At 53.6% G+C, this 17506-nt stretch overlaps 2 protein-coding genes across 9 annotated transcripts in view; one reads left to right on the forward strand and one right to left on the reverse strand.

Moving 5' to 3' along the window:
- SPECC1 (sperm antigen with calponin homology and coiled-coil domains 1) overlaps positions 1-17506 on the forward strand; it is a 498473-nt gene that overhangs the window by 462367 nt on the left and 18600 nt on the right. For all 8 annotated transcript variants that reach the window (XR_013535346.1, XR_013535347.1, XR_013535355.1 and 5 more), the window contains one exon: positions 5076-17368. The gene's annotated coding sequence lies outside the window, so the exon portion shown is untranslated. The remainder of the gene's footprint in view (positions 1-5075; positions 17369-17506) is intronic.
- Positions 16469-17273, reverse strand: BHLHA9 (basic helix-loop-helix family member a9). The gene is given in 2 exon segments (XM_035299227.3): positions 16469-16597; positions 16600-17273. Coding segments are annotated over 2 exon segments (720 nt in total). The 5' UTR covers positions 17191-17273.

Consider the following 17506-nt stretch of genomic DNA (forward strand, 5'->3'; position numbering starts at 1 on the left):
TTCAAGCACAAAATTGGAGGGCTGTTTGGGCATACACTGAGCTAGCTGCAGGAGTTTTTTTTTTTTTTTGAACCCCAGTGGCACCATTCACTTCCCTGGAAATGGTGCTGAAGCCAGGGAGCCAACTGGTCTTGCTCAGTGGATCCCCCCACCATGGAGCCCAGCAAGCTAAGATCCACTGGCTAGAAATTCTCGCTGCCAGCACAGCAGTCTGAAGTTGACCTGGGATGCTTGAGCTTAGTGGAGGGAGGGGTGTCCACCATTACTGAGGCTTGAGTAAGTGGTTTTCCACTCATAGTGTAAACAAAGCCATCAGGAAGTTCAAACTGGGCAGAACCCACCACAGTCCAGTAAAGCCACTGTAGCCAGACTACCTCTCTAGATTCCTCCTCTCTGGGCAGGGCATCTCTGAAAGAAAGGCAGCAGCCCCAGTCGGGCTTATAGGTTAAACCCCCATTTTTCTGGGACAGAGCACTGGGGGAAGGGATGGCTGTGGGCACAGCTTCAGCAGACATAAAGTTCATGCCTGCCAGTTCTGAAGAGAGCAGTGGGACTCCTAGCACAGTGCTTGAGCTCTGCTAAGGGACTGCCTCCTCAAGTGGATCCCTGACCCCTGCCATGCCTCCTGACTGGGAGACATGTCACAGCAGGGGTTGACAGACATACAAACAGGAGATCTCTGGCTGGTATCTGGCAGGTGCTTCTCAGAGACAAAGCTTGCGAAGGAAGAAGGCAGCAATCTTTGCTGTCCTGCATCCACTGCTGGTGATATGCAGGCAAACAGGGTCTGGAGAGGACCTTCAGCAAACTCCAGCAGACCTGCAAAAGAGGGCCCTGAGTGTTAGAAGGAAAACTAAAAAAGAGCAAAAACATCTACATCGACAAAAAGGACGTCCACACAAAAACCCCATCCCAAGGTCAACAACATCAAAGGCCAAAGGTAGATAAATACATGAAGATGAAGAAAAAACAGCAGAAAAATGCTAACAATTCCAAAAACCAGAATGCCTCTTCTCCAAAGGATCACTGCTCCTCGCCAGCAAGGGAATAAAACTGGACTGAGAATGAATTTGACAAATTGAGAGAAGTAGGCTTCAGAAGATGGGTAATAACAAAATCCTCTGAGCTAAAGGATCATGTTCTAACCCAATGCAAGGAAGCTAAAAACCTTGATAAAAGGTCTCAGGAAAAATACTTGGATAGTTATGCAATAATTTACTCTGAACATGTGTATGCAATCTACTCTCTTACCAGGCCAAAATACACTCAAGTGGCCCAAATTCTTGCCTTCTCTGGGGCATGTCAAGTGGCTGGAAGTTAAAGAGTATGCATAAACACTGATACACAATGTGTATCTAGAATATTAATGACATTGTAAACTTATAGGGAAAAAAACCTTTTTATCCTCTTCGTGTACCCCTATGCAAATGGTCACTAAAAATATAAATTAGTGGATGTTTTTATGCTATCTAAAGAAGTGACTGTCTGAAAAATAAAAGCTCACAGCAAAACATAGACCATAAAATCTAGAAAAAGTGCTTTAGAGATTATCATGCTATGTAGGCTGCTCCAATGAAAGTTTAAGAAAAAAATATGAAGAGGTTTAAGGATTACATTATAAGTGCACAAAAATTGGCCTGCTGTTCTGATAAGCTACACTGGAAATTACTCTATGTTAATCTCCATGAAGACAGAATCTGGCAAAGCCAGCATGGCCATCTGGTAGCCCAAGGCAACTACAAATCCATACTTGTGAAGATTCTCCATTAGACAGCATATCATGTTAGGAACAAACTGTTCATTGTATAAAACAAATATTGATAACACTTTTCTTGGATAGCAGATGACCTGGATAGTGTATGTCATGCTTGTAAACAATATAATCACAGAAAAATGGGGAGTGAAAAACCTGGATTGTCAGCCAGGAAGTCACTCATATCATCTCTGCATGAAACAGAAAGTGGCACCAGAGTTACCCAGCCCATGCCCAAGCAGGGCTTTTTTAGCTCTGCACATTGGAGAGCAACACCAGCCTTCAACCTTGCCTCATCTCATGGCACATGAGGGGAGAAAATTCTGGAAGCACCTCCACACTTGGCATAGGCAACAAGAGCGTTGTGGAGTAAGAGTGTCTACTTGTGAAGGAGACCATTGTGTGGTTCGGGAGGTTTAGATATTGTCGTAAACCCACTTCTCTCTTTTCCATGTTCCTTGATTATGGCAGAAACATTAGGAAAAAATCCTGGTTGTGCAAAGAAAAACAAATTAATTATGTAAATATCAGTAAATACATTAAAATAAGTCACATTAAGAGAAGTTATTTTAAATTGTTTTCAAGGTGCATTAGTGTTGTAAGGGGTATCAGAACTTCATTCTTTATGGCTAAATTATATTTTATTGTATGTATATACCACAATTTTAAAATCCAGTCATCTGCTGGGTTGTTTTCACCTTTTGAAAATTGTGACTAAAGCTACTATTAACAATTTTTTAAAAACAGAAGTGAAATGCTTATAAAAACTGAATGGTAATGCAGTATTGCTTAAGGTTTTGCCATTTAATAATATAAATATTACATTAATAACAGAGCCTCACTCAGTTTTCATAGCATTAACTTCAACTTTTTCCTTCATTTAATGAAAATGGGGGAACTTGATTGTTGGTGCTTTTTTTTTTTAACAGATGCTTGACACATTTAATTATACAAAATCAATTTGCTTCAAGATATAAAATTAATGTTGATATGTAATTAAGGAAAAAATAAGATGTTAAAAAGATAACTATAAGACTATCCAGCTATATGCTGTAGTCCCACTTATATAGATCTGATCAATAAAACAACACATTCACCTAGATACTGATTTAATCCATGGATCAAATATTTAATCCATGGATAAAGTATTTTAAGGATGCCAGGACACTGCAAAAACTAGAGAAAAGAGCTGAGGAACACTGGCCTATGGTTTTCTTTTCCAGCCGCTACTATTATACATATGTTAGATCATTTGCCTGTCATCTACATAGTCATTTTCTCTCAATCCAAGTTCTCTGTCTTCCATTGTTTTTGTTTTAGAAACGTTCACCGTTTTATCTTCTTTGTGTTCATTTGTTCTTGTGTTCCTTCTAGTTTAGTCGTCATTCTGAAATTAGAGTTTTTCTTTATATCCAATGATTTCTTTCGTTCTAGCACATCTTTCCTGAAGTCTTCCAACTTTTGTTATTCTTTTGTATCTTTTGTTACTTTCTTTTGGCTTATTTTTAAATGAGTTTCTAAACTTTCAGGTATGTATTTGGGGGCATGTGTTTCTGGAATGTCTTCATTATCTGTGAAGGTGTCATTTATCATTCTCATTTTTCTTTTTTTAATTAATTTTTATTGATTGATTGATGTTGATTTATTTAGAGAGAGAGAGAGAAACAGGAGAAGGAGAGAGAGAGAAACAGCTAACTCACACTGAGTGAGAGAATCCAGAAAGATGGAATCCAGGAGAGGAAAGCAGCTTCCACATTGAGGGGAAGGGAATAGAGAGAGATGGAGTGTGGGAGGGGAAGACAGGCTTCCACGAGAGTGTGTTCATGGAAGGGGACGCCAGAGGGAAAATCCAGGAGAGAGAAAGATGGCTTCCATGAAAGGAGTGTTCGTGGAAGAGGATCCAAACATGGAGTCCCCATTCTCATTTTTCTTGTACTAACTTTGTATGAGATTTAACCACAATCATTTTGTGTTGCTCATTTTTAAATGGAATGAGTTTTCTAAACTCTCAAGAAGATGAGTGGGTCAGACTCACTGTTCTAGCTTCATGGCTCCATCGTTTCCTCCTCTGTTGTTTTTGTGAAGTGTTAAAAAATAGGATCTGTATTTTATACCCTCCTCCTTTCCACCTAGATTTTCTCTCCCTCCCTCTCTTCCTCTCTTGCTCTTTCTTTCATTTCTAGTTTTTGGTTCTTGTTGTCTTTGTTCTGCCCAGTTTGGATGCTACTTTCAGTCAGTTTTTTTTTTTTTTTTTTTTTTTTTTTTTTGAGACAGTGTCTCACTCTGTCACCCAGGCTTGAGTGCAGTGGCACAATCTCAGCTCACTGCAGCCTTGACCTCCTGGGCTCAAGTGATCTGCCTGCCTCAGCCTCCCAAATAGCTGGGATTACAGGTGTGTGTCACCATACCCAGCTAATTTTTGTGTTTCCTATAGAGATGAGGATTTGCCATGCTGGTCTTGAACTCCTAGGCTCAAGCAATCTGCCCACCTTGGCCTCCTAAAATGCTGGGATTACAGGCATGAGCCACCACACCCTGACTACTCTCAGCCAGTTCTCAGTGTGGGCCCTGACCTGGAAGGGAGTTTTAATTTATTACAGGGAAAGTTCATGAAGCCTGCACTGTTCCAGTCCTTTTCTTTCTTTCTGTTTTTTTTTTTTTTTTTTTTTTTTTTTGAGATGGAGTCTTACTCTGTCGCCAGGCTGGAGTGCAGGGGTGTGATCTTGGCTCACTGCAACCTCTGCCTCCCAGGTTCAAGTGATTCTCCTGCCTCAGCTTCCTGAGTAGCTGGGATTACAGGCATGTACCACCACGCCCAGCTAATTTTTTATTTTTAGTAGAGATGGGGTTTCACCATGTTGGCCAGGATGGTCTCAATCTCCTGATCTCATGATCCACCCACCTTGGCCTCCCAAAGTGCTGGAATTACAGGCATGAGCCACTGCACCCAGCCTTCCTCTGACTTTTCTATGGACCCCTTGTAATCACCCACAAGTGGGACGTGTAGCAAGTCCTCCCAGTTTCAGCAATGACTGTCACTTCCAGTTGGAAGCAGTTAAGGCCTGGTGTGCCCCCTCCCTTCCATTCTTTTACGGCCTTGGTGATCTCTGCAGACACAGTGACATCTAAGGTAGAGGGAGCCTTGATCCCCCATCATCCCTCTAAAGCACGCAGAACCGACTGGAGGCAACTAACTCAGAAACCTGCGAAGTGTTTAAAGGGAATATGACTGCAGGGAAATCCCACACCTGGCCTACAAAAGCCTTTGATGACTTGAAACTTGAAATGGGATTAAGTGACGTTAGGATCTTTGCCCTTCCAGGAGACAGGAAGTGGACTGAGAAAGCGAGAGATCTCACTGCAGATAGGGATAAGAAGAAAAGGGAAACCAGCAGAAAGAGAACACCCCAAAAGGCAGAATGAGGGGCCCTGGAGGATACTGGACGAGGGAGTTTCTGCCCTGAGAAGCATCAGGGCCTGATGAAAAGCCCATCCTCATCCTCAAGGTAGGGGCTGCCCACAGTGAGCCGGCAGGCTCTCAGTCTCACTGTGAATCTTGACGTCTGCACAGGCTCTAGGTGGGAAGGCTGCCTGTGGTATCCACCGGAGTATGTTGAGGGGTGTGATGAAGGGTGGGTCACTTGTCATTTTAGTTCAGAAGGCCCTGGACAACAGGACCCTCACAGACATAGGACCTGCACGTCACCCTGAACTGGAGGCAGTGCTGGGTGGAACAGGTTTCTTCCCTTTAGACAGGAGGGGCGTGTTCTCTGTATAGGAAAAAGAGCAAGAGGGATCTGGTGTCTGTAAGGAAACGTGAAATGTTACAGCAGAGACAACCGGCACTTGCTGCATACCCATGGTGTCCTTCCTTTCCCAGCCTCCCTGCCTGTTGAGTTGGGGCCGCATGACTCTTCTGGTAGATGGCGGGCCCAGTGGGGAGCTGGGCCAACTGCAGTGGAGACAGTTAAGAGTCAGGGCCTCTACACACCCTCCCCTCTGTTGGCAGTAACTGTGGGAGTCATGTGCTGAGAGGATGGAGCTGAAGGGTGGATGCTGCTTGGATGCCAGCATCACTGTGTGGAGCAGAGCTGCCTCAGACATTACCCGGTTTATCTTAGACTGGGACGTGATGAGGAAATGCATATTAGTTTGCTAAAGCCATCAAGATTGAGGGGTTTTGTTACCACAGCCTGTCTTAATCTGTCCTGACTAACATAGGTGTGTACTTCTTTTTTGCACAAAACTGAGACCCTGTTGTTTTATAACATGCTTTAAAAAACTGTTAAAACATCAGCTAAGGCCGGGCGTAGTGGCTCACGCCTGTAATCCAATTACTTTGGAGACCAAGGTGGGCGGATCACCTGACGGTCGGGAATTCAAGACCAGCCCGACCAACATGGTGGAACCCCATATTAAAAACAAAAGATCAGCTTAATGAGTCATAATTTATAGACTTTAAAATTCACCAACTTGAAGTGTCAGTTTGATAAATGGAGACACCTGTGTAACCCCTGGCCTGACCCCAGGCCCAGTCTGGGGTCGGGCTGCAAACTCTGACCATTCTGTGGTCCCACCCTATCCTGTCCTTGACCTAGCAGTGGCGCCCTGTCCCAGAACCCCTTCCTGTTTGGGGTCCCGGGACCGGCCCTAGCCTGGGACCTCACCTGGACCCCCAGGTTAGGCCTTGGGACTCCACTCAGGCTTGAGATCACCCAGGCTGGACCCAGGTGAGGACTTTGTTCCCACCCATCCAAGTTAGGAGCCCCACTCTGACCTCATTTGGACCTTATGGCTGCAGCCTAGACAGGAACTCTCCCAATCTTCTCCGTCAGCGGGACCCGGGTGAGATTCACACTGGCCCCCACCTGGGTCCTTGGTCAGCACCCAGTCCCACGTCCAATTTCAAGACCCAGGGCTGTATCTAGGCTGGTATTTCGCTTGCGTCTCCATCTGGGCCCCAGAGTGCTCCTGTTGTTGCGGGCCTCACTGTGGCCCCTATGTGGGTGCTCTGGCTACACCCCAGCTCAGAACCGCCTGACCTCCTCTCCCCCAACTCTCCCTCTCCTTTAGGCCCTATGTTACCCCTTCCCTGGCTGACCTCCACCCCGTCCTGCAGTCCTGTGTCCCCAGGAACCTCCCTTGTCCTCTCACCCCTCCGTAAGGTGCAGCCCCCTCTGTACCGACTCCTCTCTGAGTTGCAAGCTTCTCCCTGCACTTGGGGCGCTCACCCCATCTGGTTCCCGTCCCAGCTGCCTGGGATCTGGGCCAGCCGCCAGGCCAGGGTGCTGGCTGTGCAAGGGATTTGCTCTTCTCCAAGTAGCTGGCCTTCCTGGAAATTTTTGTGAGGTGGCGGCAGCAGGATTTGTCATGCGGAGGGGGGAAGGACGAGACTTGGAGGGCAGAAGGGGAATTTTTTTTTTTCAGGAAGAGGAGAGGATGTTTTTGGTGCGTCGGAGTTTCAGCAGGCTGTGTTGTGAGAGATTTCCAAACCGGACATAGCTGTAATGAATGGGCTGCCTCACCCCAGCAAGCTCCCTGGTGTCTCTGGGTCTCAGTTTTCTTTTCTGTAAATTGGAAGTCATCACACCTGCTTCTGTGGATGCGGGAGTGGGGTGTGGGGTGGTGAATGCTAATGAGCTCTGAGGCGTTCTTTCACTCAAAGAGAGCCTGGCGAGGGCCAGTGCTCACCAGGGGACACCGGCTGCATGCATCCCGCTGTTGCTTTCATTCTTGCTGGAAAGGCCCCCGCTGCTGGGACTCCACTGCAGAGTGAGCAGGAGGCAGGTAGCAGCGGGCACCCCCTCATCAGGGGTCAACCACTCTCCTGCCCTGGAGGATGCATGCCAATGGAAGCCCTATGGGGGTCTGGGGAGGGCATGGGCTCTTCCTGGCCCCTGCTGCTGGCTGCTGTGGTGGCTGGAGCCGGGTGGGCAGAATAATTATGCCTTACATAAGTGGGAGGCTGGATCCCTGACAACTGCCCAACCACTGTGAGTAACTCAGGAGGCACTCGCCGGGGGAGGCATCTGAAGAGGGACTTCACTGCACAGACCTCGTGGAGCTTGGGAACCGGGAAATCAGACACTTCTCCACTCTGGAGAGCTCGGGGAGGGGTAAGAAGCACTGTTTGTTTTGGAGGCTTTTTTAGCTCTCCAGGCAGGGAATGCCTCAGCAAAATAAAAGCTCCAGTTGCAGAGTTGTGCAGGGAGAGGGGTCACAGAGGTGGTGGGAGCGCTGTGAGAAGGCCAGGATGAACTTCTAGATGTGAACCCAGGTCCCAGATGAGGTTGGGTGGGCTGAATGGAGGGTCAGGGACCTCCCTCAGGCCCAGGCACCCTGTAGCCTCTTCGGGGTCTGGAGAAGTATGTGGTGGCAGAGCCACAGTGCCCCTCACCAAAATCCCTGTGAGCTCCTTCTTTTTTTCCACGTGCCATGCATTTCCTCATTCATTCCTCACAGCCCCATTTACAGATAAGGAAACTGAGGCCCAGAGGCATTAAGTGCCTTGCCTGAGGCCACACAGAGGTGACAGGTGTACTAGGGTTCCCCCAGGACTGTGTGTCTCCACAGAGGTCTTCCCAGTGACCCCCTGTGTGCCGCTCCCATGCTAGATGCCTGAGCTGAGTGGGTGGGACACCCTCACCCCTGGCCTTGCTCACAGCCTGTGCAGTGGGCCTATCCTCATGGCCATGTCAGACCTCCAGGACAGACTGAAGCAGAGGTGCTGCCTTTCCTGTGCACAGCGCTTCACGCTGGGCCTGAGGCATATTCACTGCAATCTGACCCATTTGACAGATGCAGAACCGAGCTTGGAGGGAGGATGGCCGGCCTGCCCCAATAGGTGGAGATCCTCGCCCCATGCCCGCCCCATCCTGGGCACTGGGCCTCCCAGCACAGAGCCTTCTCCACCTTCTCAAAGGAATTTGAACACGGCAGGGAGTGGCTGGCGCTTGACCTTACTGGAGCTTTACCTTTGAGCTTCCTGCCATGCAGCAGGTACCCGGCCCCGTCCTCCGTCCTCCGTGCCATCGGCCTGGGGAGTTTTCTGTGTGTGTGCAGCCCTCAGGCCCGGAGCTCTGCTGGTCTTCCCCTGGCCTCCTTGCCCACATGGTCATCTTTGGGCCAGTGGGCAGGGGCATGTGTGCAAGCCACCTTTGTCCTTGCAGGGTACCACACATGTCCTGTCGTCGTTCAGAGCATGGGTTCTGCCCTTCTGCCCTAAGAGTGCCACCTGTGGAGGCACTTCATGGTTAATTTTCACATGGCTTGGACCGTGGCTCCGGACTCCTGACTGCCCCATGGGAACACCGAGGCTTCACGGAGCACAGCCATGTCCTAGCCCTGCCTGGTGTGGCCACCCTCCCCCACCTTCGGCTGTCAGAAAGACTGGAGGTGGCACCTCGGGGACTTCCCCCACCCCTCTTGTGACGCACAGGAAACTCTCTGTCAGCCAACCCATGGCCCAGGGCCCAAAGGGAGCAAAGTTCTCAGTTGGCCTGTGTGAGGAGAAGGCCGGGACCACGGAGGCTTCCGGCCATGAGTCAGCGGGCACTGGGTGCTGACTCACCCGCTGGGCATGCCAGCCGGCTGCCTACAGCTTAAAGGGGCGATGCCACCAGCCTGGTGGGTGGGGAGGGGGTTACGTGTCCTGCAGGTGGCACCTAGCCCTGAGCTGGGGCACTGGAGGTGGCCCCTTCCGGGACCTCGGGCTGGGCTGGGACCCCCTGGGCAGGCCCTCTGTGCCCCACCCAGGAACTTCCTCTATTAGGCAAGGGGCTCTGCTTCCTCTTGCTCACGGAGCAGGAGCAGGTGGCAGTGGCTGTTTACTGCCTTTGGCCCAGGGGACTCCTCAGGTTCAGCTGTGCAGCTGGGACTCGGGGGGGTGAGCAGCAGAGGTGGTGCAGGGTAGGCTGGGGTGGGACCCGGCCTGAGTTCCTGGAAGGTGGTTATGTGGAGGGGCTGTGAGACCTCAGTCTCCAGAGCCTAACTGCCTGAGCGCATGCCCCAGCTCCATCCCTTTTGCGATGTGACATTGGACAAGTTGCAGCTGGTCCACTCGCTGCACTCTGTAAATGATTTCTGTCCCTGGGCAAGGCCCAGCCCTCAGAGGAGAAGCCTCCATTTCCTCATCTGCAGACTGGGAATGGGGACCCTGTCTGTCTGAATGCAGATGGTTCCATTCCACACTTGCTGAGTTTCAGGCGCGAGTCATGGCAAGACTGCCCTCTGTCCACAAAGAACCCAGCTGAGGCACGCCTCTGCCAGGCAGGAAGTCAGGGGAACCTGGGCTCTGGTCGGATGGCCCTGGGTTCGAATCCTGGCTCTGCTGCTTCCTCACCTGGGTAAATCTTGTGCCCTTTCTAATCCTCAGTCTTCTCTTCTGTAAGGTGAGAGTAAACACCTCTCCCGTGCAGGCTAGTGGTTGAGATTGCAGATAGCATTTGTCAAGTGAATGGCACCTGTTCTTGTTTTATTGTTGTTATTTTTGTGGCTGTAGTTCATTGGTGGTGGATAAGCAGTAGCAGGGCTTCATGACGGTGGGCTCGTGGGTGCAGCGCGAGGCCTCTGGGCAGTAGGGTCCTTTCATCTAGGCCAGAATTTATCAGGCTTTAGGGCCTCTTAAACTTCTGGTCCCCAGTCTGGGGCTGGGGGCTGCCCCTGGCCTCCTAGGCCTTCCTGGGGAGGGCACGTGGGGAGCAGAGAGCTGGAGCCTGCTCCTGCAGGCCTGCCCCGTCCCCAGCTTTGACATGAGGCATTAACAGGATGACAGGGTGAAGGCGGGGTGGGACCGGGAATCAGGACGCAGCCCCCTGGGCCAGCCTGGGAAGCAGAAGCAGGGCCTGGGGTCATGGTTCCAGGGGCTCTGTCCTGTGTCAGGGGTGTTGGTGGGTGGTGGGCCAAGCTGAGGGGAGGAACTAGGCACAGGGTCATGGTGCCAGTGTCTCAGGAGGGGTCCCAGAGGAGGGCTGCTGGGCAGCAGCATGGAGGATGCCGTGTTGTGGCAGCACCCCATGACTGATGCCCACATGCCATCCATGCCTGCCCTTGGCTGTGCCTCCTGGCACTGCCTACCCCCATCAGGCCTGTCTGCCCAGTGACTTCTGCAGGTGCCTCCCTGAAGCAGGGGCCCTGGAAACTTCAAACAGCCTCATGTCAAGGGCCTGAAGCCCAGAGAGGGCCAGGGGAGGCAGCAGCAGCTTGCTGGGCCCTTTGCAGCTTCCAGATACCAAGCCTGGCTGCAGCAGCTCCAGAGAGGGCCCCAGGCTTTCTTTTCCTGATCGAGTACTGGGCACATGTTGCTGTTACCTCCCTGCTCTGAATTCCAGGGCCACCCTCCCTGCTTTCTCTGGGGAGGCCACATCCAGCTGCCCCTCTCCCAGCTGGGCCCCTGCCCAGGGTAGCCAGCATCACCTCCTGCCATGGGGCCCACAGCCAGGATCGTGCCTGGCTCTGCTGACACCTCCTGGCCGATGCCATCCTGGCAGGCAGGACTTCCATCCCTCTCCTTTAAAAAAAGTTGTAACTGTATCCACAGACACTAAAAGGATATGCAGAATATACGTCCTTTAGAAAATGACAGCGTTGGCCGGGCGCGGTGGCTCAAGCCTGTAATCCCAGCACTTTGGGAGGCTGAGACGGGTGGATCACGAGGTTGAGAGATCGAGACCATCCTGGTCAACATGGTGAAACCCCATCTCTACTAAAAATACAAAAAATTAGCTGGGCATGGTGGCGCGTGCCTGTTATCCTAGCTACTTGGGAGGCTGAGAGGAGAATTGCCTGAACCCAGGAGGCGGAGGTTGAGGTGAGCCGAGATCGCGCCATTGCACTCCAGCCTGGGTAACAAGAGCGAAACTCCGTCTCAAAAAAAAAAAAAAAAAAAGAAAATGACAGCGTAGTGAGCTCTGTGTCCCCAATGCCCAGCTAAAGAGATTGAGCGTGACTGCGGCCTGGACTCCCTGGGCTGCATCTCCTGCCTTCTCTTGACAACCGCCCTAACTGTGGCTCATCATTCCTTGCTTCTCCTGGTTAGTTTTAAAGATTGAGCTTTAGTGCATTCGTGGCACGTTTGGCTCCCTCAGTATCCCGAGTCCCGTGTCCACTGTGTGGGCCACGGTGCCGCCTGGCATTTGGTCGGAGGGAGGCTGGTGTTGGCCAGCCGAGTGCAGGCCCGTCCCTCTGCTCATGAGCTGTGCCTCTCAGTTTCCTTGTCTGTGTGATGGGGATGGTCCTGGGATCTACACTCTGGGTGGCTGCAAGTATTCAGTTTGCCAACATGGGGCATGCTCAGCGTGGGGCTTGTTGAATAGGTGTGTGTGTTCGAGGCTGCCATTGCTGTGCCCCCCCAAGCTATGTGGCTGTACCAAGTCCTCTGACTGTATCACCTGATGTCCCCAAGGCCTTCTGAGGCCCGTCCTAAGGTTTGCATATGCCAGTCTGTGCGGTGATGCAGTGACAGGCCAGGGGGCTGCCTCACTGGGGCAGGGCTGCGAGGGGCTGTGGATGCCGGCGGAGCATTCAGACCTAATCAGGAGGTGTGTGGGGGTTGGGGGCACTGATGCCCAGGAAGGTTGCTTTGGTGGTGTCCTTTGGCCACTGAGGCACACATGGGAGGCCTGCCCAGGAAGACTCTGGGTACAGGGGGTAGAGACGGCCTCTACCCCTCGCCATTCTGCTCTCACCTGGCTTGGCCTTCTGGTCAATCCCACAGCCTCCTGCCGTTGGCATGGCACACTGCATCCCCGATGGCTGGGGCAGACCCCTTTTTTTGGTATCTCTTGTCATCAACCCCATGCTTTGTAAGGTTTTGTTTAGTTAGGAATCTCAAAGGGACAAAAAGGCAGTCTCTTGCTTCTCCTTGAAATACTTTATGCAGAAACCAGCTGGGATTACAGGTGTGAGCCACCGTGCCTGGCTATGTGTTAAATTTTTGATTGAATAAAAGGAGGAAAGAAAAAAACTCCAGGTTGCCCAGTGGACTGAAGTCGGGGGAATTAGGGACCCGTTTGCTCTGCTCGTGTAGGATGCTGGATTCTGAGCGCCACCTAGTGGCAGATAGTGATGAAGGGCATGACCAGAGCAGAGGGAGGAGGAGGGAGGGAAAAGCCGCCCTTGATTTGGACTCCTGGCAGGTGAGCCCAGCCCAGCCCAGCCAGCTGCCCAGGGCCCCGCTCGTCTGCAGTTGCTCCAGACAGGTTCTCACTTAGGACCACATGGAAGACCATGAAGGACCATGGCGATGTTCATCACACAAGGTGGTTTTGGCTGGCACAGTGCTGACCCAACAGGTGACTTTTTTTGTTTTTGAGATGGAGTCTCGCTCTGTCGCCCAGGCTGGAGTGCAGTGGCGCAAGCTCGGCTCACTGCAGTCTCCACCACCCGGGTTCAAGCAATTCTCCTGCCTCAGTCTCCCAAGTAGCTGGGATTACAGGCACTGCCACCATGCCCTGCTAATTTTTGTAATTTTAAGAGAGACAGGGCTTCACCATGTTGGCCAGACTGGTCTCAAATGCTTGAACTCAGGTGATCCACCAGCTTCGGCCTCCCAAAGTGCCAGGATGATAGGCGTGGTTTAGCTGGCACAGTGTCGACTCAACATGTAATTTTTTTTTTAGACGGAGTTTTGCACTTGTTGCCCAGACTGGAGTGCAATGGCACCATCTTGGCTCACTGCAACTTGGGATTACAGGCGCACACCACCATGCCCGGCTAATTTTTGTATTTGTGTATTTTTCGTAGAGATGGGGTTTCACATGTTGGCCAGGATGGTCTCCATCTCCTGACCTCAGGTGATCTGCCCACCTCGGCCTCCTAAAGTGCTGGGAACAGAGGCATGAGCCACCATGCCTGGCCAGGATAACCACCATTTTTAAATAATCACAAAATCCTTTCTTCACCACATATCAGTTATCTTGGAGAATGGATATGATCTTTGGAAGCCGACAGAAAATCAAGCAAACGCTAAACGGCACACAACTAATGCTACTCAGGCCCAGGACCCCTGCGGCATCAGAGGGAGGAGGAAGCACCTGTCAGGCTGCTAGGTGTTTGATACACACACAAATGTCCACGCAGCCACACATCTGCGTAAGCACACACAAAATACATCCATATCACAAACTCAGAATGCTAGGCAAGTATCAACATACAAACATGTGATGTGCACACCGGAACACACAACCCTGGACAGACCTTGATGACTGCGGTGTGTCCTGAACTTTACAGTTTATAAAACACCTTCCCAGGCATTTTGTCTTTGCAACAACCTTGCAAAGGTTGCAGCAACCTCTGCCCAGTGAGTGCTTCTGCGGGCCAAGCACTATGCTACTGCTTTATTTTATTTCTTGATTGTTTTTGAGTCGGAGTCTTGCTCTGCCACCCAGGCTGGAGTGCAATGGCATGGTCTCAGCTCACTGCAACCTCCGCCTCCCAGGTTCAAGCAATTCTCTTGCCTCCACCTCCCATGTAGCTTGGATTACAGGCACCCACCACCACATTGGCTAATTTTTATATTTTTAGTAGAGACAGGATTTCACCATGTTGGCCAGGCTGGTCTTGAACCCCTGACCTAGTGATCTGCTCGCCTCAGCCTCCCAAAGTGCTGGGATTACAGGCATGAGCCACTGCACCCAGCCTCCACTATGCTATTGCTTTAAATGCATTGTCTCATATAGTCTCTACAACAGCCGATGATGTTAAGTACTTAGTCTAGCCCATTATACAGATGGGAACACTGAGACTCAAAGCCACCAGGCGCTTTGCCCAGATCACTCAGCTGGTAAGTGAGGAGACAGAAGTCCAGACCTGTGACATTCCCCCGCCCCGCGCTGAACTCACAGGGCTGCCGCCTCAGGATTCTGCCTGCTCAGGCGTCCTTGCCATTTCCAGGCTGAGTGTGTGATTGCAGAAGAACCCTTATTTCTTTCAGTCCTGAAATTTAGGCAAGCAGACTTGCTGGTCATTGTATGGTGTTTCCAGAGACTGAACACCTGAGGCTGAAAGAAGGCTACAGCCTTGTCCAAGCTGGCCTTGCCTCAGATTCTAATCGTGCAAACAGTCACGACTGCGGAACGCCTTCTGTTTGCCAGAAACAGTCCATTAGGAAGCACTTTCACTCCTCACAGCCGCCCTGCACTGGAGTCACCATTCAAGTCAGAGGGGAGGAACTGGAGGCTGAGAGAGGTGGCTGAGGAGGGGCTGGCCCCAGGCAGGCCTGGCTAGACCCCATGTCCCCTCTGAATAGCTTCTGTGCCACAGCCCCCCTGGGCAGTTGGGAGCCCGAAGGCCTGTGGCTGAGGACAGGATGCTGAGCGTGCCAGCCAGGGCTGGGTTTCACAGAGTGCAGAGGAAGCTTTCACTGTGGCCGTGAGCCTCACTCCACCTGCTCTGGGACACCCCCCTGAGCCATGCCTAACCGAATTTCTCTTGCATCTCTGGGATTCCCACCCTGAGCTAGCTGTGTGGAATCCTTCCCTCCCCCGCTCGCAAGACCCGGGCTCTGGCCCAGCAGGTGGCCCCTGCAGCATGACACCCTTAACCTGAGCCTGGCCGGACACCAGCTCATCTCAGACAAGGGCAGCTCTCCATGCGGAACTGGCTGTGCCTCTCACTTACTCAGCAGGCTTGGCCTGAGGTCCCTCTGCCCTCACTCAGACGTCCTTGAGGTGTCTGCCCTCACTCAACCCCCCCACCCAGAATCCTTTTTGGGTTCCAAATCAGCCCCTCACCATGGGGGGCCCTGGCCCGAGGTTCCCTGGGAGCTCTCCCTGCCTGTCGCTGGAGGTAGGTGCATGCAGGACTTACTGGCATCCAGTCCTTGGCCTGCCCTTGGCTTCCTGCCCTGAGACCTGGCCAGACTCTCCCTTCATGGCAGTCCCCCCTGTGGCTGACTCTAGACCACGGCTCTGCAGGGAGGTCCAGAGCCTGGGCTGAGCACATCGGTAACCTCCCAGCCCCCAAGCCCCTCTCCCACCACAGGGTGGGGCGTCATCACTGGCTGTCTCTTTCTTCCCCATGGGCCCCGGAGCTCAGCCACACCTGGGGTTTGCCATGAACCCATTCCCGGGGGGCCCACCTGTGCACTCAGGACCTGCTCAGCATCCAAGGCAAGCCTGGCCCTCAGGCTTTCCTGTCACCCTGGGCCACTATGCCGGCTGGAGTCTGGTATCTGGCAGAAATGACAGTTTTCCCTTTTTATTTGGCTGCTGCTCCTGACTGCCTCTCCTGGATCAGGCTTGGGCAGCGGCGCAGGCAGGGGAAGGGGACTCGGCCCTTGGCCATGAGACCACAGCGGGCCCCACGGGCTTCCACACCTGTCCCATACCCTCACCCTCCTAAAGGCAGGCAGGGCCCCGAGGCGCCGGAGTGCAAAGGCTGCTCTCCAGGACGAGTTCCAGTCCAAGATGACTCCGGGGTCCTGACCCTTTCCTCGAGCCACCTCCCCAGGCTGGGATTGGGGGTACTCCCCAGGCTGGGATAGGGGGTGCTCCCCAGGCTGGGATGAGGATGCCTCCTAGGCTGGGATCGGGGATGCTCCACAGGCCCCTGAGCTCCTTCTCCCTGGAGAGGCGGCGTCTCCTCCGCGCCAGGTCTCAGCCGGTGCAGTGTCGCTGTGTCCCGTGTCGCTCTGTCCAGGCGCCTCTGCAGCCTCCGTTCCTGTAGCCCAGCTGCCAGCCCGGCCTCCCTCCGGGCCCGCGGGCGCCCCGAGCCGGGTCAGGAGTGCGGGGGGCCCATCCCGGGGCTGGCTCGCAGGTAGCCGCGCGGTCAGGGAGGCGGCCCGGCGGAGGAAGCCCCTGGACCTCGGCGCCAGCTTCCCCCGGAGGCCTGGGCTGGGCCGGGCGGGGCACCTCGGCCAGAGCGCGGGGTCGTTCCGGGGGCGCGTGCGGAGAGCACGAGGCACAGCGGGGCGCAGGCGGCACCGGGGGGCGGGCGGCATCTGGGCGCGCGAGGCCAGGCCCTGCGGGCGGCGGGAGACTGGCGCCCGGGTCATCCCTCGCGTCCCCCGGGACCCCGCGCTCTGCCGGGCCATGGCACTCCAGGTGTCCGCAGGGCACGCGGGGCGCGGGGCTGGCGCGCAAGGCGAAGGAGAGCGCGGCGATGCGGTGGATGGCCCTGCGCAGCGTGGCGATCTTGGAGAGCCTCTTGCCGCCCAGGTCGTGCCGCAGCGCCCGACGCAGCGCGTTGAACGCCTCGTTGTAGTCCAGGATGCGCTTGCGCTCCCGCACGTTGGCCGCCATGCGCCGCGCCTTGGACCGCACGGGCCGCGCGCGCCTCCGGCCCGCGGGCTCCTCCGCTTCGCCCAGGCCGTGGGGAGCGCGGCTCGCTCGCAGCACCCCCATATCCTTCCCGGCCCCGGGGCAGGAGCCCCCCAAGTCCTCCGCGGAACCCTCGGCCCCCTTCCGCGCCCTGAGGCCTAGTCCTGGCGCTCGCAGCATGGCCTTCCCGGGCCCTCTGCCCTCTGCCCCAGCCCCGGCTCGCGACACGGACAGTCCCGGCTCCTACGGGCTGGACACTCCCTGGACGGGCCTCTCCGGCAGGGCTTTATGGCACCACGCTGCGCCCCGCCCTCCCACCCATCCATCTCCCTCCTCCTGCTTTATTGCCGGCCTCCAGGTAGGTCGGGGGGCGAGGGGGGAACCAAGGGAAGGAGGAAGGCGAGGAAGGAAGCTTGCAGGTTTCTGAAAGCGGAGACCAGACGGGCATCCCGGCCACGCCGCCCCAGGGAACTGGCCTCACTCAGGGGCCGCTGCG

Source organism: Callithrix jacchus, chromosome 5 (genome assembly GCF_049354715.1).
Source record: "Callithrix jacchus isolate 240 chromosome 5, calJac240_pri, whole genome shotgun sequence".
Taxonomy (NCBI): Eukaryota; Metazoa; Chordata; class Mammalia; order Primates; family Cebidae; genus Callithrix; species Callithrix jacchus.